This window comes from Leopardus geoffroyi, chromosome A3 (genome assembly GCF_018350155.1).
Source record: "Leopardus geoffroyi isolate Oge1 chromosome A3, O.geoffroyi_Oge1_pat1.0, whole genome shotgun sequence".
Lineage (NCBI taxonomy): Eukaryota > Metazoa > Chordata > Mammalia > Carnivora > Felidae > Leopardus > Leopardus geoffroyi.
The window spans coordinates 90,604,208-90,629,015 of NC_059336.1; the positions used below are offsets into that span (position 1 = coordinate 90,604,208).

At 51.7% G+C, this 24,808-nt stretch overlaps 1 protein-coding gene across 14 annotated transcripts in view; it reads right to left on the reverse strand.

Moving 5' to 3' along the window:
- Positions 1-1,201: 1,201 nt before the first annotated feature.
- Positions 1,202-24,808, reverse strand: part of DCTN1 (dynactin subunit 1) — a 30,914-nt gene continuing 7,307 nt past the window's right edge. For 2 of the 14 annotated variants that reach the window (XM_045446538.1, XM_045446533.1), the window contains exons 2-28: positions 17,758-18,003; positions 17,424-17,502; positions 17,189-17,223; positions 11,281-11,472; positions 10,734-10,931; positions 10,380-10,584; positions 10,225-10,303; positions 9,944-10,103; positions 9,730-9,834; positions 9,365-9,556; positions 9,160-9,276; positions 8,778-8,930; positions 8,020-8,180; positions 7,748-7,916; positions 7,402-7,470; positions 7,099-7,161; positions 6,837-6,986; positions 6,512-6,673; positions 6,297-6,428; positions 5,951-6,076; positions 5,553-5,695; positions 5,098-5,264; positions 3,345-3,478; positions 3,043-3,229; positions 2,706-2,785; positions 2,101-2,190; positions 1,202-1,702 (exon numbers count right to left, since the gene is read on the reverse strand). In XM_045446538.1, coding sequence (XP_045302494.1) covers positions 1,565-1,702; positions 2,101-2,190; positions 2,706-2,785; positions 3,043-3,229; positions 3,345-3,478; positions 5,098-5,264; positions 5,553-5,695; positions 5,951-6,076; positions 6,297-6,428; positions 6,512-6,673; positions 6,837-6,986; positions 7,099-7,161; positions 7,402-7,470; positions 7,748-7,916; positions 8,020-8,180; positions 8,778-8,930; positions 9,160-9,276; positions 9,365-9,556; positions 9,730-9,834; positions 9,944-10,103; positions 10,225-10,303; positions 10,380-10,584; positions 10,734-10,931; positions 11,281-11,472; positions 17,189-17,223; positions 17,424-17,502; positions 17,758-17,985 — 3,714 coding nt within the window. In that variant the 5' untranslated portion in view covers positions 17,986-18,003 and the 3' untranslated portion in view covers positions 1,202-1,564. Of the gene's footprint in view, positions 1,703-2,100; positions 2,191-2,705; positions 2,786-3,042; positions 3,230-3,344; positions 3,479-3,687; positions 3,703-5,097; positions 5,265-5,552; positions 5,696-5,950; positions 6,077-6,296; positions 6,429-6,511; positions 6,674-6,836; positions 6,987-7,098; positions 7,162-7,401; positions 7,471-7,747; positions 7,917-8,019; positions 8,181-8,777; positions 8,931-9,159; positions 9,277-9,364; positions 9,557-9,729; positions 9,835-9,943; positions 10,104-10,224; positions 10,304-10,379; positions 10,585-10,733; positions 10,932-11,280; positions 11,473-12,718; positions 12,740-14,122; positions 14,520-16,464; positions 16,486-17,188; positions 17,224-17,423; positions 17,503-17,757; positions 18,004-19,686; positions 19,965-24,808 lie in introns of those variants that run through there. The other 12 variants (XM_045446525.1, XM_045446529.1, XM_045446527.1 and 9 more) reach the window with 12 other exon arrangements.

Consider the following 24,808-nt stretch of genomic DNA (forward strand, 5'->3'; position numbering starts at 1 on the left):
ACTTCCCTAAGCTCCAGACCCAGCTGGCTCCAACTGCCAATGGCCATCTGCACTCGGGCATTCTCACAAGCACCTCAAACTCATTTTCAAAATGAAACTCACAGTTCTCTTCCCCAAACGTGTACTCTTCTCCTGTGTTTGGGGGGATGAAGAAATAAAAGACATCTTGTTGGAACTCTCAGTTTGTCTAAAGTGAGCGACAGATGGGTTAACTAATGATTACAATGGAAAGAGAGGCTTCCTGGCATAAAGCAGTGTTGCAGGTGTGTGTGCTGGGGAAGAGAAGAAAGCCTGCCGTGCACCAGGCACAGTGCTAGAAGCCCATGTGCATTATCTCATTTAGCCTTCACAGCAACCCTGTAAGGTATCATTCTTTCCATGCTGTGATTCAGAAACAGACTATAAAGATTAGAAACCTTGCCAAGTAACAAAACAACTAAATCCAAGCACACCTGGAAAAAAGGTTCATATTCTCTGCTCCATCCAGAAGAGGAGCACCTAACAAGCAACAGGAATTGGGAGATTCCCTAAGGTGGCAATGTCAGAGTGGTCTTAATACATGAACAGGATGTCAGCTGAGGCGGCATGGGGGCAGGGAGGTGGAGCAGAGGGCAGGAGGGGGCTAGCATTCTGAGCTGTGGAAAGGAGTCTGAGAGAGCACAGGGTGGCAAAGAAACTGTAGGGATTCACTAAGGCTAGACCACAAGGCACATGTGGACAAGTAGCCCCACAAGAGGATGGAGAGGTGGGCAGGACCCAAATCATAGACAGCCTATTCTAGTAGGTGTGCTATTCTAGTGAATTCAAATTTTATACTCTAGATACTTAGGGAAACTATTTCAGGGTTTTATCTAAATTTTACATTTTAGTTGGAAGAATCATTTCAGGATTTAAAGCAAGGAATAACATGGCCCAGTTTGCATCTGGAAAGGTCCCTCTGCCGTCAACAGGAACTGGTTGAGAGACACATGGAGGTTAGGTAGCTGAGCCTAAGTCCCAGCTCTCCTAACTGAAGATGAACTTAGGTGCCAAGCCCTTGGTCCAGCCCTTTCCCCCTTGTTCACAGTAACTTATTGCACGTGAACATTCTATCGGTCTCTCAAATTTGGCACAGCCAAAGCCTCCTCAGCATCCCTTCTTCTCCACTCCCACTCTGAGCTGAAAGGCCCAAGTCCCACTCCCAACAACACACAGAAAGCACTGAAGCAGAAGTTGCTTTAATCAAGGGGTGAAGTCCTCTATCAGGGGGACCTCACTGAACCTTTGGTGGTGGGGTCTCAGCCTACCCCCCACATGCCCTGAGGCCCCTCAGGAAGGAGGGAGCAGCTGAACAGCAAATTCTGGCAGAGGCCAGGGAATGGAAATAGGGGAACCCAAGTCGAGGGGCAGGAGCAGGGCACTGACTGGCAGAAGTGAAGCTGAGTAGGGCAGGAACAGCTGTACACACACGGTTCTACAATGGGGACTAACTGAGGTGGCTGTGCATCAGGCAGAATGGCACCAGGAGGGCTGAGAGTAGAAGTGGATGGGGCAAGGGGTGGGTGTGGGAGAGGAGAAGGAGCACTTAGGAGATGAGGCGACCATGAAGCTGGTGCAGCTGCTCCTGGGTCAGCACCAGCCGGTGTCGCTGTCCAAGGCCAGCTGCGCACGAGAAGGTCACTTTGCCCATGTAGACAGTGTCGTCCTGCTGCTCCTCCTTGGCCTGGGAGTTGGCAAGGGGAAGAGGTCACCTGAGCTGTGTGCCACTCACAAGGCCTCTGAGCATGGAGACTCAGGCAGTCCCTGCGAGATAGGCTTTGAGGATCCTAAACTTCGGTGACCACATATTTCAAATCAGAATTGAGGTACATAGTCTGACAAGGGAGTTTTGAGTCTCTCCTGGTGTCAAAAATCATAGATGTTTAACTGCTAAAATACTGAATTTCTGGAAGCACTGCAAGCACTCTTGAGTCCCTTATAAGTAAGACTTGGCCAGGCAACTCAGGATGTGCAGTTGTTGGACCTGAGACCCCAAAGCCCTCTTCATATTCTGGAGGAGAGGGGAAGGACCCACGTGAGCCCTCAATACTGCCCATCCTCCCCCCGAATGCTCCCTCTTACCCTGAGGAAGGCTGATGAAGGGAAAGTGGCAAAGTCAGTGGGGACCGTGGCTCCAGGGCGCTGAGATACGGTCTCCTTAAGGACCTCATCCTGGTAAGGAGTGGAACAAGGGTTCATTTAGGGGACCCCCACAGGCTAGCCCAGTATCTCCCTGGCTTCACAGGGACACTAATATCAGGGGGCAGGGACCCGGTCCTCTCTGTCATCATACTTTTGCTCTCACCTCCAACCCCATCCCTATCCAATATCCTTACTTTACAGATCCTTATCCTTTAAGGTCCAACTCAGATTCTACGGCCCCTGGGAAGCCATCCGCAACCATTCTACCCCACAGCGATCTCAGCACTGAAGAAGCTGCACCCAAACCACACACTCTCAAGATGATCCTAGCTCAACCCATTTTGTTGATGAAAATCTGTCTTCTGTCTGCACTGGGACAGTGAGCTTCCAAAGCAGGAACCCCACCTTGCCCTCTACCTCTTATCACAGGGCTGGGCTCAAAGGAAATATGGGAGTGCCTGTGGAAACAAATGTGCTAAGGATTCCACCAGAGAACACTATGAAGCAAACTCTGTAGACTGAGGAAGGGCAGGGTCTGAGCTAACCTTGAGTTTCTCGATGGTGTCACTTAAGGACTTGAGCTGAGCCACCTGCTCCAGGAGCTGGGCCGACGGGCTCTTGGCAGCTGTGGGGAGGGAAGGCTAGTGAGGCCCACCAAGGCCCAAGCAGGCAGCTATACTGGATTAAGAGTCAGAAAGTGAAGATACTAGACCTTCTCATGGAGCAGGTACGTAATGGGTGAATCAAGCAAATTGAACACTGAGGCCAAAAAGCAATGCCAGGAAGAGCCTCTACAGTATGGCAGCTGCCTGGGTAGGGGTTACATCCCTGGGGCAAAGGGAGGGGGTATATTATTAATCTCAGGGGTTGGTGGCTCCATACCAGGGCTGGTACGAGTGATATCTACTACGTGGGTGTGCGTGCTCAGTTGATTCAACGTCTCCAACAGCTGGCTGGTCTTACGATACAGCGCTCCAGCTGTTAGCTCACTATCAGGGCCCTCATGGGGTGAGAGCTTTGCCACATGCAGGGGGGGCAGGGCTGCTAAGGACGCCTTCATCTGGGCTCCCTGTGAAGGAAAGAAGAGGAATGGCAGTGAGAGGTGACAGAAGGCCCTGCCATCTATCATCAATGGGGCAGGGGGGGCTCCACCTGCACCCCAGTCCTCCTTGTGAACAACTCACCTTGAGGATGCTATTCTCATGCTGTAGCTGAGAGATATACAGCCTCATGGCAGAGATCTGCTGCAGCAGCAGGGGTGAATCCTTCACCAGCCCAGGGCCTGCAACAGACCCTGGAGCCTGCCCGGGGGTGCCTCCTGTGTGTACCAAGACAAATGCCATCAGCTCCAAGTGGAGAGGGCTGAAGATGGGCCCCATCTCCACTCAACCCCTCTCCTTATCCACTCCCACCTCCAGTCCTGCTTGCTCCCAAGGGGGGAGCCTTATCCTGCTCCCCCAGGCTGGTAACCCTCACCAGGGTGGGTTCCCACAGCCCCGGTAACCCCCCACCAGGGTGGGTCTCTACCTCGCTGCTGTTCTTCTGTGATCGGAATAGCCCATGGGGGAGCAGGAAGAGAGGAGAGAGGAGTTAGACAATTTGGGGCTAAGAGGTCACACCAGAGGAATGCTGGTCACAACCTACATGGAAACCCTAATCACTCCTCCTCTAATAAGACCCTGCCTCTGCCCTCTGCATCTGGGATACGAGCAAATACGTGTGAAGGAAAGCTAAGAAAGAGGAATAAGGCCATGAGACAGGGTGCAGAGCATAAGGAAGAACAGCAGTGGGGGTGTGCGTGGAGGAAGCACTTGGGGCATGTGGCGTTCCAGCCTCTCTGCCTCATATTCCATCTCCAAGAAGGGCAGAGGGGATGCTCCCAAGACCCTGAGAAGTCTGCACCCTTGTTTCCCGCAGTAGAAAAGCTGAAGTTGAAGATGCAGCCACATTCCTGCTCCTTGGGTTCCCCACTGTTCTGAGGCGAAAGACACTCTTTTTGGTGGGAAATTTTGTAAGTCTGAACCGGTATCTGTTTAAAAAGCCTGTGCTAAAACAACACAACATGGTAACTTCTGGAGACCCCTTCCCCAAAGAACAGGAGCCCACTGTACCACAGGAGTCCAAAGTCAACAAGGTACTTGGTCACCTCCCAAGATCAAGAGGCACCAGTGAGGGGGGCTTTGATGAGAACAAGACCCTAGGTGAGGCCAGGTGACAAGAGACAGGCATAGCAGGGGAGCTCTAGAGATCTTGAGGGCTTTAGGGCAAGAAGTCTGTCTTCTGGAGGTAAGAAACTGAAAAACTATAGAGCAGATGAGAACTAACATGGCAGTAGCCACCTCCATGATCCAGGAAAACTGGGGAGCGTGGGCCCAATAACCAGAAAAACTCCAGGTAAGGAGCCCTGACCACACTGGAGACCAGGAAGAGGTCAGTACACAAGCCCCAAGTGGGAGAAGTCAGCAATGGGACAACCACACCATGGAGTAAAGCCATGTGAATTCAGTAGGGGGAAATGCAAAGTGTAAGCAGAGGAGCCATCAAGTGCAGGAACCAGGCATGGCTGGATACGGCAGCAGAGTTAGCCCAATCTGCTGCAGGCTGATGACCCTCTGGGATATAGGGCTGGGACAGAAAGGCCAGACTGCAGGTCCAAAAGGGACATATGCTAGAGTCTAACTGTTATGGTAATTCTGAGGTCCACTGACAAGTTGGTAATGCCCCACCTTGATCAGGGCTGGGGGAGCGGGGGGAACCTCTGCACATATCTTCAGGAGAAGTAAAAACTTGGTGAAAAACTGCCAGAGTGAAACTGGGCAAGCACATTCCTAGCTGAACGTCCAGTAAGAGGCGGGTAGAAGTCAAACTGAGGCCAAGGACAGGAGGGAGGCCATTCAATCTCCTCTGCGCCAATGGTGCCTGTCCCACTGCACTCACCACCAGCAATGCCAGAGACCAGGGTAGCAATACCCGAGGGAGGGGGCCCCCGGAGCCCCTCAATCGTGCGCTTCGACTGGCTGTTCAGCCGCTGCTTTAGCTCTGCCTTCTCTGCCTCTAGCTGGTCAATGTCAGCCTGGAGTGCATCCATCGTCTCCTCAAACTCTCTGTGAAAAAGAAATCCGGGCTTGGGCAATGCCCTTTCCCCAGAGCCCCGTCCCCATTTCTCAGTCCAGACAGGTCCTTGGAGTAGCCCTGCTGGTGAGGAGCCAGGAGCAGCACATGGTATGACTGGGGTGACACAATGGTGTTAGCAGTGGGGAAAGGAGATGGCATCTGCTCCCCTGGGGAGAGTCTCACTCTGATAGGGCCTGGATGGGGGGATGAGTTAGGAGGGAGACTGGCTGGCAGGGTGGAGGGGTGGAATAAGCAGGGGCCCAGGGAAGGTGCCTGACTTCTCCTTCTTCCGCAGCAGTGCCTGGGTCTCCTCCAGGCGAGTCTGGACTTTCTCGATGCGCTCATCTGCATCCTTGGCAGCACTGTCCAGCTTCTTCTCCAAGAGGCTTAGCCGCACGTTGGCCTCACTTAGTTCCTCCCCCTGGCGAAGGTCAGAGTGTCCAGTTCCCTTACACCCTCCCTTACATCCTCCCAGGGCCCCCAGGGACCTGTGACAGAGCACCAACCAGAAAGCTCCTAAAGGCCCACAGCTGTTCCCCACACTGATCACAGGTGCCACTTCTCCCCTCAGTCCTCAACCAGTCTCAGCCCCAGGAGATCCCCAACACTCAGTGCTGACCTGTACCTCAGCATACTTCCCAGCCCCCTAGCTCCTGAGCCTACCCTACACCCTCACCTTGATTTTGAGTGACTTCTTCAACTCCTTGATAACTGTCTCTCTATCTTCAAGCTTCAAGCCCAGGCCTTCAGCATCAGTGATCTCTGCACGAAGGGCTGCAGCCCGCAGCTCAACTGGGGGAGGCTAGGGGTCAAGCAAGAGCAGAGGCAGGGGTAGTGAGAGGAGGTCACCAACATTCTCCTTCCAGAGAGAGCTGGGCATAGGGAAAACCTTGCCTTCTAAGCAGGGCGGTGCCCTCTGGATTCCCCGCTCCCGCCTCCCAGTCCTTCCACAACCAGCAGCAGCTCTGCCAAGTCCTGTTCCCCTGAGCCCCTGAAGCCCCTCCACAGAGCTCCCCACCCACCTTGCTGGGGGGCCGCTCTGCATCATACTCTCCCTCCTGCATGGCCGTGGCCAGTTTGTTCATGGTACTGATGAGGATGTTGCTCGACTGGCGCAGACACTCATAGGGGCTGCTGGAGGGGGTCCCATAGATCTACAGGAGCCGAGGGCAGTAGTGAAAATCCCACACTGGCCATATCACTCCCCCACCATGTCTGCCCTGCCGTCCAGGCCTACCTGCTCGCTTGCTTTGAAAGCCAGCTCCTCCAGGGCAGCCACAGGCAGTCCCTCATTCTCTGCCAGTGGGGCAATGAGCTGGGCGGCAGCAGCTGCCACCTCCTGCAGCACAGCCACCACCCACGTCAAGTGTTTCCTGCAGTCTAGGAGTGTGTCGGACACCTGTGCAACAGCCCAGAGTCAGGAGCCCACCCGGAGTCCAGCACCACAGTTCCCAGTTACCTTAAAACCATTCTTGTTCCCTGACCAGATCCAGATCTTGACACCCTAAGCCCTTCCTGGTTCTACTCAGCTTCCTTTCCTTCCCCCCATCGCTGCCCTAAACCTGTGGTCCAAAGGCCAGTGCAGCTGGGATCCCAGGAGCATCTGTGCCTGGCATTCGCCTTCGGATCTTCTTGCAGAACTGGCGGATGTCACTACATGATGTCTCCAGGTCCCGGAGCAGGAGGGCAATATCTGAAGCCTCCTGTCCACCCTACTCAGAGAATATGAAACAGACGGGGAACCAAGTCAGCATTAGGGCTGGAGGTGAGGAGGCGGGGGTTAACAAGGAGGAGGAGGTCCAAGAGATCGAGCTGTGCTCTCACCTGCAAGAAGGCACGCAGCCGTCCCACTTCTACGCTCATGCAGTCAAGGGCACTCTGGGTGAACTGTAAGGATAGATGCATGTGGTTGTCAGCCCCCAACAGGAGCCCTTCTGCACCATCACCATCCATCTCTAAGAAGTCCCCACCCTCCACTGACCCCCATAAAGATGTTCATTCTCTGGCTTCCCTGATCTGACCTTGTTCCAGTCTTATGTGACACCTCTTGAGGGCCAGATCTCTTGATCTGATGTCCTCCATTTCTGATATCTACAGGGGGCTCAACCACTGGCCCAGAACCTTTACCTTAATGTGGTCAGCCAGCTGCATGGTACTGTCCTCGGGCTGTTCAGCAAGATGGATACTGTACAGATGCTGAGGGGAAATGACAAAGCAACAGGCAATCTTTAGGTCTTGGAAGGACGGAGAATTCTTCCCAAACTGTAATTGGAGCCCCAGTCATCATGGGACTCCAGAGGTACAGGAGAATCTGAAACCCCCAGGGAACTGCATCCTCAGGCAAGCTCCTCTAAGAGCAAGCCAAGCCATAGGCAGCCAGCTGGGGACAGACAACCTTGGCTATGCTGCCAACAGCCCTACCAGGAAAAACCTTCCCTCCCTCCTATGCCAAGCCTGAACTCTTGCCCCAGACCTGGTAGTACTTGATGGCCTTAGTGAGAGGCTCTACGTTGACAGTCTCATCCAGCTGATCCTTGTGTAGCAGCTCAATGAGGAAATCCAAGGAGCGCTCGTGGGCACTCATCTCAGGGTAGAGGCTGCCAACCTTCTTATACACGTCCACATTGCACTGAGAGAGGGCGCTAGAGACCAGAGAAGGGTCCTCTGAGGCCAAGGCCTGCCAGGCAATGTCGGTTCTATCCAATCTCAGCCTGCGGCCTTAGAGTGGGGCCAGGGATCACTTACTGCTCATAGCGGTGGAGTGTGGCCTGCAATAGACTCAGTGAGTACACCAGCCCGGCAGCAAAGCTGAGCTGCTCCCCTGCAGCTCCTCGGAGCCCAGGCCTCTCTGAACAGTTTTCGCTTAGTTCAAACTTCTCCTGGGCCTGCTTCCGGATCAGCTCTGCCTGTGGGAAGAAGCACCAGGGACCTGGGGCTCAGAGAAGAGGATGGAGAACACAGACTCAGGAATACAGGACACAAAACTGAGCAACTACGTCGGGGGCATGGACACACGTGGAGGAGAAAAGCAGAAACGGCTCCTAGATAGTCAGGGAGTCTCACACAGGGAAAAGATAATGATGTGATTACTGGTTGGTTATGAGGATTTGGAATGTGGAGCCAGTGGGCCCAAGCTCTTTCCTGCCTTAAAGCTCCTGCTGCTCCTGCTACCCTTTTACCTGAATTCTATCCTGACAATTATTCCCCCACTAGTTCCTAGTCATCTTCTGGGTCTCAGCTCAAATGTTACTCCTTCAGTGACACCACCCCATCTAAATCAGAGCCCAGGCCGTGCTCTCTCAAAGAAGCTACCTCCTCATCAAAACCCACCATCTGTAATACACATTCCTCTGCGACTTTGCTGACTATATTCCTCCACTACATCATAAACTCTTTATGAGCAGGGATGGTGGCTGCTATCTTTGCTCAGCATCCTCAATGCCTGTCACACAGCAAGTTCAACAGATTCCTGTTGAACATGTGATTAGATTGATTGGCCATACCTTGCAAATGAGACGAGGCATGAGCAGCAGCACCAGGACACAGTCATGGTCCCCACCTGGCCGAAGGAAGCTGTCTGGCATGAAGGCTGTAAGCAGGGACATGTGACGGTTGGCCTGGGCCACCTCCATCTGCCTCAATTCCATCTCAATTGCCTGTGAGGTGGACAGGGAGGCAGGCTCTCAGCCAGGCTGGAAAGAGTCTCAGAGCCACCATGCTTTGCTCCACCAGGTCCCCTGCTTCAGGAGTCTTCCAAACCACCACACAAAGCACCCCCTCCTCCAGCAACCTGAAGTCCAGAGCCCCACGCCAGATCAGCCTACGGCCACACCCAGGCTGGATGCCCCAACACTCCCCACTCTCTGGTCTATCCATTTTCTTAACCTTGGCATGAGCCTTAGTCTCAGCAAACTTGATTTTAAAGTCAAAAGTCTCCGGGGGTGGCTGCTGCTGCCTCTCCACAGATGCTTCTTGCTGGTTTGTCAGTTCCCGATTCACATCCTGGGGGCAGAGACAGACAATGAGGCACAGCTGGGGCAGGAGGGAGCCCTGGGCAATCATGAGTGGACAGCAGGGGGTACGGAGGCACCTGAAGGTGGGCGGTCAGCTGGCGGTACTTCTTGATGGTTTGCTGGTAGTCTGCAACAGTCTCCTGAGCTGCTTCTACACGCTTCTGGGCCTCCCGAACCCTCGCGCCCGCCATGTCCAGCTGCTCCCGCAGCTCCAGTTCTGTCTCGCGCGCATTCTCCTGCAGCTCATCGTTCATCTCATTCATCGCTTCCTGGAAGGTACCAAGGCAGTAGAGGCAAAGGAAAAGCAGAGTCAGAGTAGAAGTCAGGGTGGGGCCACTCACCGCACACCCTGCTCAAAGGGGTCATGTGTCAGTCCCTCTTTCAGCAAGTGTCTTCCAAACACCCTCCATCGGGGTGGGAAATCTGGGGTCTGTTCTCTTACCAAGTCCCCCACGGTCTCTCTCAACTCTCGCACTTTCTCTTCTAGATTCAAGTTCCGGTCTGTTAGCATCTCCACCATCTCCTCAGCACCCAGAGCAGCATCCACCTGTGTTACATGGAGGGAACAGAGAAAAGGGCTGCTGAAAGGTGCCTAGAAAAAAGAGGCACCAACCTGGGAGAGGGGTCCTCTGGGCCAGAGGCTGGGGTCCCCAGACCTGCTCCTTGAGCTCATCGATGGTGCTCTCCGCCTGGCTCAGCTCTTCCTGCAGACGCTCCCGCTGTTGCCTCACAACTTCCAGCTCTTGGTTCTTCTTTTCCATGAGCTTCTGGAGTTTCACATGCTCCTGCTTCTCCGAGGAAGAAAGATCCCGCATCCTATGGGGAAGCGGGGAGGGAGAAGGGAGAAAGTATGTGTCCACATCACTGGCAATGGGCGCTATGATACGTTTGGGGACAGGAGAGTGAGCTCCGGAGCCAAGCAGGGAGGGGATCCTACCTCACCAGGGCATCCTTTAGGCGGGCATTCTGCTCCTCGAGCTGCTTGAGCTGATAACTGGACGCTGCCCCATCTGAGCCTGGGGAAGACCATTAACACTTTCAGACATAGTTCTAACCCCACCATTTGGCCCCCAGCAGCTCCTGGCCCCTTACCCTTCTCTTCAATCTCAGCCTTGAGGATCTCTAAGTCAGTGGTGAGCTCATCCACACGTTCTTTCAATGCCTCCACCTCCTGCTGCAGGGACTCAGCCCGCTCTTCAGCCATCTCCTTGTCCAGAGTGGCCATCTCGATGGCATCAGCAGTGTCAGCCATCTCCTCCATGTAACGTTCCTTCGCCTCCAGTGCCTCTTTGGCTTCCTAAGGAGGAGTGGAGGTTGGTGGGAGTGCAAGCAGAGAGATGCCTCATGTGCCCCTTCTCACTGGATGTTCTAGGCTCTGGCCCAGTTACTGGTACAGTGGCTTGGGTCCCAAGCTCCCCAGCCAGCCCCTTTCACCCCAAGTCCCACCTTCCGCGCCTCCTTGAGGCGTCGTTGCAGGTCCGCCTGCTGCTCCTGCATTTTGCTCTTCCATTCCTGCACCTGCTCCAGCTGGATCTTATGTTTCTCCAGCTCTTTTAGCTTTGCCTTGTCTTCTGCCCGTTTCAACCGCAGGGTCTCCAGTTTCTCCTCCAGATCCCGTACTTGGGCCCTCAGCCCCTCCTCCTCCTACAAAGGAGAAACCCCTCAGTGGGTGCACGGCCTCCCCCTCCTCCCACCAAGGTTGAGCTGGAGCAAAGGGACAAGACTGTATGCAAACAACATTCTAGAGCCCCAGGGTCAAAAGCAAGTGGCATACAAACATCTGAGAAAAGACCAATGCATAAGGGGCAAGTGTGGAAGAAGGAAAGAAAGAAAGGGTAGCCAAGTCAATGACAGGCTAACCATATGCTATGTCCCCACCCTGCTGATCCAAATTCTGGGTCTCCCCCAACCCTGGAAAATTTCCAAGATCCTTCCCAGGGTCATAGGTGCCCTCTGTATCTTGGTTCTTGTTCACTCCAACCCCAGTCCTTACCTTGGAGGGGGAAGGCAACGGGGGTGCTGCTCCAGGAGAGGTGAGAGCCGGTGTGGGGATGATGGGTGCTGCCAGGGGAGTCTGAGCTGGGGTGCTGGGCTCACTGCTGCTCAGCTCACCTGCTGATGCTGAGCCAGAGGGGCCCAGGGAGCTACTGGCCCCAGCCACCCCAGTACTGGCTGGGCGGGTGGGCTATTCAGAGAGGGCAGGGGCAGACCAGAAAAAGAACAGGGGTGGTGAGAGACAGAATATGAGAATATGTCAAGGGAAGGAGGCAGAGAAGGAAAAAGACAGTGAGACAGAATATCAAAGCACAGTGAGAACAGAGAAGCAAAGTGAAGGAGAGAGGAAAAATGACAAAGTCAGAAATGGTGACAAAGGACGGGGGAGGCGGGAGGCAGGCAGAGGGGAGAGGGAGGAAGTGATAGAAGAAGACATAAGATTATAATGCTCCTCCCTTGGCACTGACCCCACATTCCTCCCAGCTCTGGCACTACCCACTTACAGCAGAATCCCTTACTCCCCAGACCTCCCCTCTGTGACCCAGTTGTGATCATTCTGGCAATTTCCAAATACTCCCAGTCCTATCATTGCTCTGGGCCTGTACCCTCCTCCCCCAGGAGAAAAAGTACCCCAATGTCATTCCCAGAGCAAAAGAACAAACTGGAGTTTGTTCTCTAACTTCCATGTTCCCAGAGAATTCTGGGCTAGGAGTGCAGGTACCAAGCTCTGTATCCCACTCTTTGGAAGTTGAGCTGATTCTCCCTCCCTTGGTCTACTTTAGGGGACCCTGCAGGTAAAAGGGCCAGACTGAAAGTTGTACTCCTAGGCTCCCCCTTGAAACACGGTCAGTACAGCCAACCTTCTGTCATCTCTCTCCCCCCAAGACAGAGGGGCTCTAATCAGGCAGTATCTACCCAGACCCTGTGGGGCTGAGGCAGAGGAGCTCTCTGAAGCCCCAGGCCCTGGAGCAGACAGGCCTGTCCAGTGCTCTCCCTTGAAGTACTGAGCCCTGAAGCATTCCTGGTGGGCTGACATTCAGAGACCACATGCTACCCACAGACACCCCCAGCTCCTTATCCCCTGACGTTGACACTGCCAAGTTCTTTACCTTTTTTCCAACTTCTACCCCCATTCATGCATCAAAACTGGTCAAAATGCCCTTTTTGAAGAAAGCCAGCCCTGATTAACCACAACCACTCTCATATCTCTTTTGCATTCAGGCTACTGGCCCATACACTCTCCTAAGAAGTCATTTTTGCAGGAGAGGCCTGTCACTACCCTCAGTCCCCTCACTCCTCTGAAAAAGAGAACCGAGGATGCACCGTGACCAACTTCTACTTGCTCATACACATGCCCACACACATGCACATGCCTGAAATGTGTGTCTACACTCAGCAGTGGCTTGTACAGAGGCTTTTTTTTTTTTTTTCCTCACCTTGGGCCGCCGAGTTGTGGTCTGGACAGGCAACAGGAGCCAGAGGAGAAGTAGTCAGGAAAGAAAGGATAATGGCAGAAAGACAGACAGCAGAAGGGACAGCAATGAGAGCAGAAGAAGTACCAGGAATGGGGCTACAGTTAGCTGCTTACCCACTCCCATCCCCACCCCGTCCTTTTTTCCCTCCAGTGAATTACCTTGTTCCCACGCCAAGAACTCGGAACTCCTGTTCCCCCATTGGCTCCTTGTCCCACTTATGCCCAACCCTTGCAGACCTCACCCCTTCGAACACCCTGGATATCCCAGAAATCCCCGTCTCCTAGGCTAAGCCACAGGGGACCAAAGGCAGCAGCTGGCAGAGGTCCCCAGAGATTAGTCCTTCTGGCACTCCAGCCCAGAGCCAGAGGCCCCACCCACCCACCACTCCCAAGGACTTTCCCAGGTCAGCCCTTTCCTTTAAGTGCTAGACTCTACAGAAGACTCCCTAGAAATACTGTGTGACCAGAGTGATGCTAGATGTCCAGAAGTGAGGGATACGACCCCAGTAGAGGGAATCAGGCCCCTAAGGCAGCCATCCTCTCTACCCTACCCCATTCCCCAGGGCCAGATCCTGCAGCAGTCTCCATCCCTAGGGCAGAGGGCTCAGGTGACAGAAACATGAATACTGCATTAACCAGAAGCCCAGAGCTCAGCAAAGTAACCCCACCCAGCTGCAAGAAAGGACATGGAGGTGGGCAGCAGCATAAATAAACTACTGCCCTAAACTAAAACACATGATTAATCTTGAGTCCCAAATTATGTTCTTGCTACACAGAGTCTCATAGCTCCAGCAAAGATAGATTTGGCCTAGACCCTGCTTCTAGGAGACGTTGAGTCCAAGGAGACCAACGCCCACCCCTCCTACCCTGAGCTTAGCCTCCATAGCTGAGGGTCAAAGACCTCTAGGGTCCCCATCCCACACTGGGAAAGCCCCTTAATACACACCCTGGTGGGGGAGGGATGCTGGGAGTACAACCAAGAGGCATCCTAGCAAAGGATAAGGGTGAGGCAGTCCTGCTAAAGGCATGAAGACACAGGGACCTGCTTCCCAAATCCTCTCGCAGGAAACTCCCAGAGGCAGTTTGCAGCAAAAGCTGCCTGAACCCCACGGTTGTGAGGCTACTGGGTACAAGGCCCAGAACACACACTCAGTCAGAGGCCAAATCAGGCAGAGCAGGGAGCAAATTTCCAGCGTGTGGGGCATGGCAGTGACACACACCTCTCCCTGCACCCCACCTTCAACCCCACCCTCCTCCCCCAACCAGGTAGACAGATGAAGTCAATCAGCCCCCACCCCCACCCCAGCAGCCTGCTGCCACCATCGCCCTGGCAACCCGGCAGCAGGACCAGAGCAAGCAAGAGTACCTTTCGGGCTGTCGGTGCCTGTCTCATCATTGCAGAAAACCAAAGAAAGCCAGGAGAGGAAAGAGAAGGAGGGACAGAGGAGGATGGACAAACACACAGAGGAAGGACAGACGAAGGGAGGGAGGGAAAAAGACCGAACAGAGGGAAAGGCGGCGGAGACAGGAGATTAGTGCATCAAATCCCAACAATGCAGCCTCAGCTTCTCTGCTGGACTGCTTCCCAGCCTGCAAATGGCTGTGGCTCAGACGCAGAAGCCCCCGCAGGTGCGCAGTGGGTCAGCCTGGCTCCGGCAGGCACCGGAGAGGCGCCAGGCCCAGTTCACCAGCTAAGGCTGATGGCAGCCTCAGTGGCCGCAGCACCAGCTCCACCTGACGTCATGCACCCACCCTCCTCTGATCCGTGGGGGTGGAGCCACTGCTCCACGGTCACCTAGCAACCGCCAGGCTCTGCTGGCTCCTCCTCCCCCACATGACTGGATAAAGTCCTGCGCAGAACCCGCCCTGCTTCTTCTTCCAAAGAACAGGTTCTGATTCTTCCCTCCCCTTCCCTCCCCCACCCCATCCCCAAGAGTCTGCTCCAAGAAACTGGGCTAGGGGCCATCCCAGAAATGGTACTCTCTGGGGCCAGGGCATGACTGGGCAGGGACATGGAGCCTCATTGCTCCCTCAGCCTCTCTCACACACTTCCCTCTGCCCACAGCCCATCAACTCCACTTGTCTTTTACACACACAAGACAACGCCCTTACCCAGAACACCCCTCCTGTGACAGCATCTGCTCTGAGGGGCAACAATGACACTAAGAAACCCTGGGGAATATTCAGCAGTAGCTCTAATGACAGTTTGGCTCCTATCCCAACCCTCCCCTGGTTGAAGGGGAATTAAAGCCTGTCTCTAAAGGCCTTCCAGAAGGGAGTGGACACCTTTTAGAGACATCTGGGTTCTCTTCTGCCCTCCCCTTCAAAGTTCCTTTGTTTTTGGTTCTAGTGCTAGCTCTCCATTCCCCGAAGGGTGAGAGCAGGGCCCTGGGCTAAGTGGTCTGCTATGAGAGGACCACTGGAGAGGAAGATCTGGCTATGGACTTGACTATTTGACTGGCACGTTGCACCAGGAGCAAAGAAGGCCCCGTATCCCAGCACAGGCAGTCTATGCTGGGCTTTGCCTCACTTCCCCAGGCAGCTGCCAAAACCCCAGCATTCAGACATGACTCAGGCCCCGCCCAGGTCAGGTCAGCCTGTGATGAGAACTCCTCCAACGATATCAGACTGCAGGTCCACGCTCTTCTCTATTCGGGGGCCTGAGGCAAGATGGGAGCCCCAACAGGAGACAAAAACCAAGGGAAGAAGCCACTGTTCTATGACCTTGTAACTGGTCCAGCATCCTTTACAGCATGATTTTCCTTCTCACATCTCCACTCCCACCTGAGCCAGGACCTCAGAGCAAGTACCAGTATGTGGTCTCTTCCATAGCAAGACTCCAAAATGAGGACCCACTAACAACCAGGAATTGAAAAGATGTTTTCCTCTCCCCACCCACTGCCCCGATCCAGTAGCTCTCCATGCAGGTCATAAGGGCCTGAGAAAATTGCCGACAAGGAAATCACAGAACCATACATACAGCACAGTACATACAGGTCAGACAGGCACATGCACGTCAGAGATAGCCCAGGCACAAGCCCAAGGCAGGGGCTGGTGTGAGGAAGTGGTCATGGCAGCGACTTAGGAGTTCAAAAGAGTTTCGGGGTGGCACAGTTGAGCCCCATTCAATGATGGCTGATGAAAGTCTGCAAGGGCTGGGCCTCAAGCACACCACCAGAAGAAGGAAGAGGCAGGGAAAGACTAGTGGAGCAGTGTGAGGGTGGGCATCCACGGCAGTGCTCACCCAGAGGGAGGCTTTCCCACTCAGGACTGTTCTCCCTGGCCTCTCGCCTCCTTGCCCAATCATCTCACCTGGTACTTTCACCTGGCCTCCCAGTGTTTCCTCCCACTGCCCCCAAACTTGAGCTGAAAACCCAGTAATGTAATCCAGTAAATGCTGTACTCCATGCTGCTGCTTTACATTCATAGTCAAATGTTTGGAGTGTCTGATGAGAAGTCCTAAGGCAGTGGGGAGAGGGGCAAATAGGTGCAGAAATCATCTCTAATGAGTGCCATCTGAGCCTGGTACTGAGCCTGATGTCCCTGCATCCCTCAAAGGAACTCTGAAAGCCAAGGCTGCCATTTCCTCTGGCCATCCCAGCCCCAAGGTCACACACACATGCATGCAGCAGCCCAAGGACATGCAGGACAGCTGGGGAGGAGGCTCATGGCCCTCACCCACCCAGTCACAAATAGTAAACACACCACCTTCTTAGGCTTCAGTCCCCGCTGCATGAGGAGTAGGAAAGGGCAGAGTTAGAGAACAAACGCCACAGTGTGACTAGCTGGCCAGACATCCTGGGTGTAGGTGTTAAGACCAACTCAGGTACACACAGGTAAAGGGGGAAGTCAGGTCACTGCCAAGTCCTCGTAAGTGAGATGAGGGGTCCCTCAAGGATCAGATTCCAGGCTGTCCACACCCTGGCCCAGAGAAAGTGGAGAATCTGAATCCCCACCCTCATACACCCTGCGCAGAGCAGTGCAGGAGAATTAGAACAGGCCCTCTGCATACAGCCTAAAATAGGCAGCAGTAGGCACAGCTCCTTACCATTCGCTTGCAAACAGGAGAACTCCTTCTTCCTCCAGTTCTCACCTTACCCCCTACCCTCTGTCCTTTTAGAGCCTGGCAGCCTTGGGTACCATAAGGCAGGAAGTTGGCAACAACACTACTAGGGTCAGACCTATCTTCCCTATCACCCCTAGCCTTGGCCCCTTTTGACTCTACACATCTGGGCCCTAACAGTTTTTCCATGCTACCACCTTTACCCCTAAAGCAGCAGCTCATACCCAGAAAGCTTCCAGGGAGGTTGGAGACTGGAAGGCTAACTCCGTTTACTCACCTACTATTTCTACCTATCTAGCATTAGTCTCCCTCCTCTCTTTCTCCTTCCCCTCTTTCTATTGCTCCCCACTCCTACCCCCAACCACTCACCAGTTTGCTGGCCTTCGCAGCTGAGTCAGTTCCCTCTGTAGGAAGCAAACAGAAACAAAGCATGTGTTTGTATAGGGGGGTAGGGGCAGAGATCATTGTGGTGGGGTAGAAGAGATGTAACAAGGGAGTATGGTGGGGATAGAGAAATCTCAGGATCCACTGTGGCCCTGTATTCTGGGAAGAAGTCCTGAGGACTCCTGCATGTGAAAAAGCAATTTAACTGGGTGGCTGTTACCTCTTTTGAGGACCTTTGAGGCAGAAGAATCAGGTGTCTCTGGGGAAGTAGTATCTGCTCCATCTTCAAATACCTGGATCTGAGGCCACAGAACAAACTCAATATAGCTAGATCAGCGATGGCTGCAATATGGGCCCCTCTCCCGACCCCAAGTGAGCCTGGGGTACAGGGCAACTTCCATAAGGATGGATCTCTAATCTTCCCTCCCCCACTACCTCCCATTCTCTCAACCAGAGACTTACACTCATGCCCAGAAAAAGGGAGCACCAACACAAAAGCCACCCAAGCAACAGAGTATGTACACATGCATACACCCAGAGCAGGGTGTAAGTACCTGGGATTGGCGCACAAAGATACCATGCCCTTCATCACAAGTGAAGTACTTCCTGCCTTGGACAGTTCCATCATTCTTGCCCTTTGCTTCATCCAGGATCACGCCTACCCACTTGCCAGTGGCAAAGAGTGTGGCTCCAACATAGGCCACAGTGCCTCGATGGCCTTTTCCAATCACCTCTACACGGGAGCCCACTCGCAAAGGTCGGGCGCTTGCCTCGGCACTCATTCTGCTGCCACTGGGCGTCTGAAAGAAAGACACATGCAAATATATGCAGTTAAAGGCCTCACATCAAGGATATCATCCTAATGCATCCTAAGTAAGGCCTGGACAAGATCCTGGACTGAAAAAGGACAAGAAGTCACTTTCCTGAACCCCATTCTCAGGGTGAAGTGGACCCCATATTCCCTTTTGAAAAATACCAGTGATATGTTCTAAGACTTCTCCAAACTCCTCTGGAATCTGCCAGAATTTTTGGGAGTTTATATTTAAATTTTATAACAAATCAGAACTCAATGACAGATCTGTGAATGTCACCACATGGCTTCTTTCTCAGGAGCACTGCCCCCAAGCAGGAGAGTAAAGCTCAAGCGAATAACTCAGTTTAGACCAGGCTCTCCAAGCCCAATACCCTGACTCAGGTGCCTAAGTTGGGAAGACAGGTGATTCATGGGTTACTCCCACACAGAATCCTGTTCCACTCCCCACTGTTGTCTGTGTTCCCTGTGGTCAAACAGCTCTTAGGTCTCTCACTCTCAAAGGCACACAACTGTGCCTCCCTCCAGCCCTGACTCCCCGCCCCCACCCCATCCACACACCCACCATGACATTCCTAGATACTTCACCACAGCCCATTCAACCTTTTAATTCCCTTCTCCCTGGCCCAAGCCATGCCCTATCAACTCTACCCCAAGCTCAGGAGATCCTTCCCCCAGCTATGTTGCTACAAAAAGAAAAACAAAGGCCAGGTAAATCAGATATCTTAGATCTGACCTGCACTGTCTCCCAGACTCTGCCAGTGGTCCAAATGGATAGCTTATTATCCCGTGGATGGACAAGGCAAAGGAATAGACTAAACATTGTCCTTCAGAAGTTCTCAGCTTCTGACACACCCGTGATGACAGGACACAACATGAAATTAGGTCCCAAAGAGGGCCATGGTTTAGAAGAAAATCACACCTAAGCCATTTTTAGCAACAGCAGCTCCATGAACCACTGAAGGGCCTTGCAGCAAACAGATGAATGAGGCATGAGAAAGTGACTCCCTGGTCCTAAAGATTCCACAGGGCTCCCCTTGATGCTCCCACTTGGCTTCAGAAGGGAGCTCTGACAGAGCCTGTCACTCCCTGAATCCCTTCCCCAAAGAGCTCATCTAGGAAGATAAGGATATAGTTCCCAGGGGCTTCAGGACCCCAAATCACACCTAGCACAGCAGAGTGGCTCTCATGGATCTGACGATAAAAAGAACTGACAGTGACATCAGGGCTAGCCCCACACTCAAGAGACTCCCCCAACCTCCCAATCCTAACAAGCCTCTCAGATCCAGGTGGACACAATAGTGGGTACAGATTCAATCTCAACCAGAAGAAAGAAAAAGCAAGTGACAAACAACAAAGCAGTTCTAAAGAAAGGCGTCACTGTAAGGCCATTCCAACCCACCAACCCCATTCAGAGTCCCCAAGATAGTCCAATCCCCTCAGGAACCTCTGGCCAGAGGTCCAATTAAGAGTCAAAGGTCAGGCCTTGCCACTCCCCACTGAGGGCCCAACTCTGGGAGGGGAGGCCTGTCCAGCCTAGCACCATCACTCCCTGCTGCGAGTGGCCCCAGTCTAGCTCCAGCCTGTCTCCCCAGCCCCCACAGCTGTGTCCACAGGCACCCAGGCCTTCTCCAGCAGCCCTCCCAGGGCCATCCCAATAAGGACCACTTACCCGGCTGTACATATGCCTCTTGCTCTGGGCCATGCTGCTCACCCGGCCTCTACCCCCTCCCCCAGTGGGCCAAAGACAGAGAGAAAAGGCAGAAACCTAGACAGGAGGGTCAGGGCTCCAGGCCCTCATGGACAGACACAGAAGCCGTCAGGCACGGCCCTCCCCAGTCCATGGACCTCACTCGGTGGCCTACCGGGGTAGGGGTGGGGGCAGAGATGGGGGCTGAGGAGCAAGTCCTCTCTGCTGCCTGATGATTCCTGAACCCAGAGACACCGAATCCTGCTTGCCAGCTGATGAGTCTCACTCTGCGCTAGTGCTGCTCTAGACTTGTCAGGAACCGTGCTTGCATCTGGGTCCTAGTGCCCCCCTGCTTCACCTGGCCCAGACAAGCAGGGCAGGGACTAAGGGGCTAGGCCCACACCACGGAACCTCAGCAGTCACTTCTAGAGTAAACTGGGAGCACAGCCCTGGTGGGTCCTCCTAGTCTTCACCCCTCAGCATCACTGACACCCCCCCCCCAACACCTCCCCCTATAATGTGCCTCAGCAGGACCACAAGCATCAAGTGACACTTCAAAAAGATCAGCTACCAGCAGGCCTCCACACAGCCAAAATAAGGGTCTCTTACTCCCTACCTGGAGCTCTTCTCTCTCCCTCCTTTTTCTAAACTCTGAACTCAGGACCCAAACCCATATAATTATAGAGTCTGGATTTCAATCTCACACTGGGCCAAAGGAGCCAGGCCCTGCCCACTACCCAGAAAAGGAAGGGCAGTAATGGAGATAATTTCATACACACAGAAAAGCAAGTCAAGTACCTCAGTCCTCCCCACACTGAAAAAGGTTACCATACCCTTCCTCCCTTCTGGTCGTTATAAAGGGACACACTTGAACTCTAAGACTATCAGGTTCAACTGGATAGTAAGAGCAGAGAGCTCCACGTGCCCCCTACAGCACAAGGCCCAATCTACCTCAACTACCTGCCCCTTACACTCTTGGCCTTGCTTTCTAGGCATCTCCTTAACAGAAAAAAATGAGATGTTTATTTTCTATAGTTCACAAAATTTCTTTAATAAGCATGTATTACTTTTATAATTGAAAATGTTTAACAAGATTAAGTATTCCAGTGAGAAGTCTCCAGAGGGCTATGTCATAATACCACTTCATTCATTTACCCATCTAACATGGCCTAGGAACCGACAAACCAGAGTCCCTGCCCCTAAGCACTCAAGGCTGGTCTGGGGTCTGCCCTATATAGCTCCACTATGTGCAGAGTGGATCTAGATTCCCTGGCCTAGGGATACTTGTCTTCTCTGCACTGGTCTTCACAGGCCGAACAGAATCTTCCTCTACTCCACCCTCTTTCTAAGGCAGGCCAAAAAGCCCAACAGTAGAATGACAGTCAACAGTTAGATATATGGCCCCAAAACACCTCTTCACATCTTCAATCCTGGCCAGACCCCCATAGGAAACCATTTCTTTCCTCCCCTGCAAAATTTCCATGTTTGCCCTCTTCTTCCCTAGTCACATTTACCCAGGTAGGCAGAGCCACACAGCTCCTTGCAGCCTGGACTCCGCATGTTCAGAGCACTTTACAGCCTACAGAGCACCGTAAAAAACACAAGTTTTAGTACCATGGTTAAGAGTACTTTTCTAGACTCAAGCTGCTTATGTCCAATTCTTGGCTTTACCCCCTGGGAACTGCGTAAACTTGGTCCAGTTACTTAACATCTCTGTGTTTCAATTTCCTTATCTGTCATTTGGGAGCAAAGAACACATCTCAGAGAGCTGTTGTGAGGATTAGCCAAGATAATCCGTGTAAAACATTTAAGGCATTGCCTGGCATTTAGTAAGTACTCAACAAAAGTCAGCTAATAACAATGTTGTTATCCTCATATTTGTAAATCACAGTAACTCCACAGAAAGGCAGGCCTGGGACAGTGCTAACAAGGAAACTGAGGCTTAGAGAGCTAAGTAACTTCCCTAAAGTTACACACAAGGTGAGGAATGGAGCCAAAACTGGAACCAAAGCCTGAACTGGAACCCTCTGCACTTTCCACTAGCCTCACTGTTTACCACATGTATCTCTAGGCTTCTTCCAAGGGCGTGCTCCTCCTCTAGACTATACTGTCTTCCAAAATACAGGAGAACTCATATCTAAAAACAACCTCATAACTCACCAATCATACAGGTGTATATATAGTCACCTAACTTCTTGGAGGCTGTTTCTTCTATAAAATGGGAATATCAGCTGCCATCTCTACATTAATGTTATAAGGCTCAAATAAGGTATAGCACATAAAAGTGCTTTGTAAAACGTACAGAAGCTGTAGAAATGCAAAAAAAAAAAAAATCAGCTGACATAATGTAGTATATGTAAACCTAAAAATAAAATATCTAGGCAATGTTATAATTATAGGAATTACAGACAAAAAATAGGTGAATTAAAAAGAAAAGGGGTACCTGACTATGCCTTGAATTATGGGCTGGGTGTTTTGTTTTGTTTTGTTTTGTTTTGTTTTGTTTTGTTTTGTTCTGGATATGTGGAAAGGCCTACAAACACTGTAAGTTGTAAACACACTTTGAGTAGGGACAGAATAGCTTTGCTTGACTAGGAAATATTAAAGTAGACTAGTTTGGCTGAAGTAAAGAATTCTAGATGAGTTCCTCTATCAAACTATAAGCCTTTTAAAGCAAAGCCCACAGGGGCCCTGGATGGCACAGGCAGTGCATCCTGATCTTGACTCAGGTAATGATCTCAGTTTGTGAGTTCGAGCCTCACATCGGGCTCTGTGCTGATGGCACGGAGCCTGCTTGGGATTGTCTCTCCTTCTCTTTGCCCCTCACCCGCTGGTGTTTTCTCTCTCAAAATAAATAAACTTAAAAAAATAATAATAAAAAAAGCATAGCCCACAACTTTTCGTCTCTGTGATCCCATCACCATTAGCTCATGGAGTCAAATGTTTATTGAATAAATAAACACATCAATGTTGAGATATACTAGTAGGTTAAGTATGGATAGTCAGGGAGCTTAACATTCAGGTAGGGAAAGATAAGTCCATCTCCATGATCCAATAACAAGTGTGTCTTCTTCCTGAGCAGGAGACTGGCATAATGAAAACTATTTTACAAAGATCAAACTGGAGGCAGAGCAGGCTGGAGTGGAGGCAGGAGCAACTTGGTAAAGACAGGATAATAGCAAGGAGGTTGCTGCATAATGAGCAACGGGTGAGGAGGGTCTGAACTCAAGCAGGAGAGGACAGAAACCAATTCAGAGGATGTACAAAGACGCCCTGAGAAGGCCCTGGGATAGATCACACATGGGGAAAGAGGTGGAGGGCCTGCACGGCTCCAGAGACAGACAGACCTGCACACAGCTTTGGTTCTCCTATTTCCTCATCTGTACGACTCTGGTCAAGATACTGAACTTTCTGAGCCCCAGTTACCTCATCTGAAAAAAAGGGGGAAATGATACCTACCTCAGAGATGTTGTGAGGATTAAAGAAGTAAAGCATTTAGCACAGTGCCTGGCACAGATTAGATGCTCAACAAAATGCAGATGTTGTCTTCATCATTAGTGAGAAGATACACCAATAATGACTTACACACAGTAAGAACTTAAATGCTGCATGAATAAATGAATGGATGGATGGATGGATGAATGCACAAAAATTAAAATGAATGAACAAACCCAGGAGCTTTCAAGCATGAGTACTGGAAGAATGATGATCGAAAACAATAAGAGAATTGGGAGGAACCGGGAAGGGAAATGGAACATGTTAGGGGAGAGAGGATAAGTCTTTTCTTAGGGCCTTCTCTGGAACAAATGTAACTGTACATGGACACATGTATTTCACTATCTCCTTCCAAAATGAACTTGTGATGCCAACAAAACAGATTCCATGATCTCTATATCCTACAGGTGATGGAACTGAGTCTCAGAAGTCAAAAGACTCTCCTGAGTCTCATGGCCAGAAAATGACAGGGCGCACACTTAACTAGCTATACGGACAGGTGATCCTTTCATAGCACCACTGGGCTCCATCCCATGTCACACAGAATAATTCTGAGTTACATGTTTCCTCAGCCAGAGATGAGACAGATACACCCTGGATTTCTAATCTATTTTTCTCCCCAGTGATATTATATACTGTTAAAATATCTAGGAAAATGGGAAGAGAGGAAGGGAAAATCTATGTCTGATAAATAGATAACCAATGATCTTAGAGATTATTTCAGAAAATGACAGGAAAACGAGTAGACTGTTAAGAATTAAGGAGGAACAAGTAAGAAGGAAAAGCCTCTTTGGCGCCCAGACTGCACCATTTCTACCTCGCTTTTACTAGCACCCCAGCATCCTCTGAGCCCTTGACCTCCTTTGTCTCATCTCAATTAACCTTGATCTTGAGCTAACTGAACTGTCTCATTTCCCTCATCCCACTCATAGAGGAAGTGGTCTGAGTCCCAGGCAGTCTGATAGCAAGGTTCACACATGAACTGAATTGCATCAGGCACTGGGCATCGAAAGTCTGGTTACAAAGATAAACACAAATTGGGGCGCCTGGGTGGCTCAGTCGGTTAAGCGTCTGACTTCAGCTCAGGTCGTGATCTCACAGTCCGTGAGTTTGAGCCCCGCGTCGGGCTCTGTGTTAACAGCTCAGAGCTTGGAGCCTGCTTCGGATTCTGTGTCTCCCTCTCTCTCTGCCCCTCCCCTGCTCATGCTCTCTCCCTGTCTCACAAATAAATAAAAAACATTAAAAAAAAAAAAAAAAACACAATGGTAACCAACAAGATTCAGATTTTCTTCAGACTAGGATAAAACTGTATATCTCTGAAAGCACTAGTAAGGAAGGGATAAGTACTGATGTAAGTCCCCCAGGAATCAGGAAAAAAAGAGCTGTCTGCTCACTGAGTGTCAGGGGGTATGGAAGGATGGGACTACGAGGGTGGAAGGCTGGATTCCAGATACACACAGGAACCCAGAAATTAGACACATACAAAGCCCATTGCTCCTCGGTCTGACTCGTATCTACTTTACAGATCTCATACAGATAGGACTTAAACCCTAAATGGACTTTTTAAACTTTTATTTATTTATTTGGGGAGGGAGAGAGGGACAGGGAG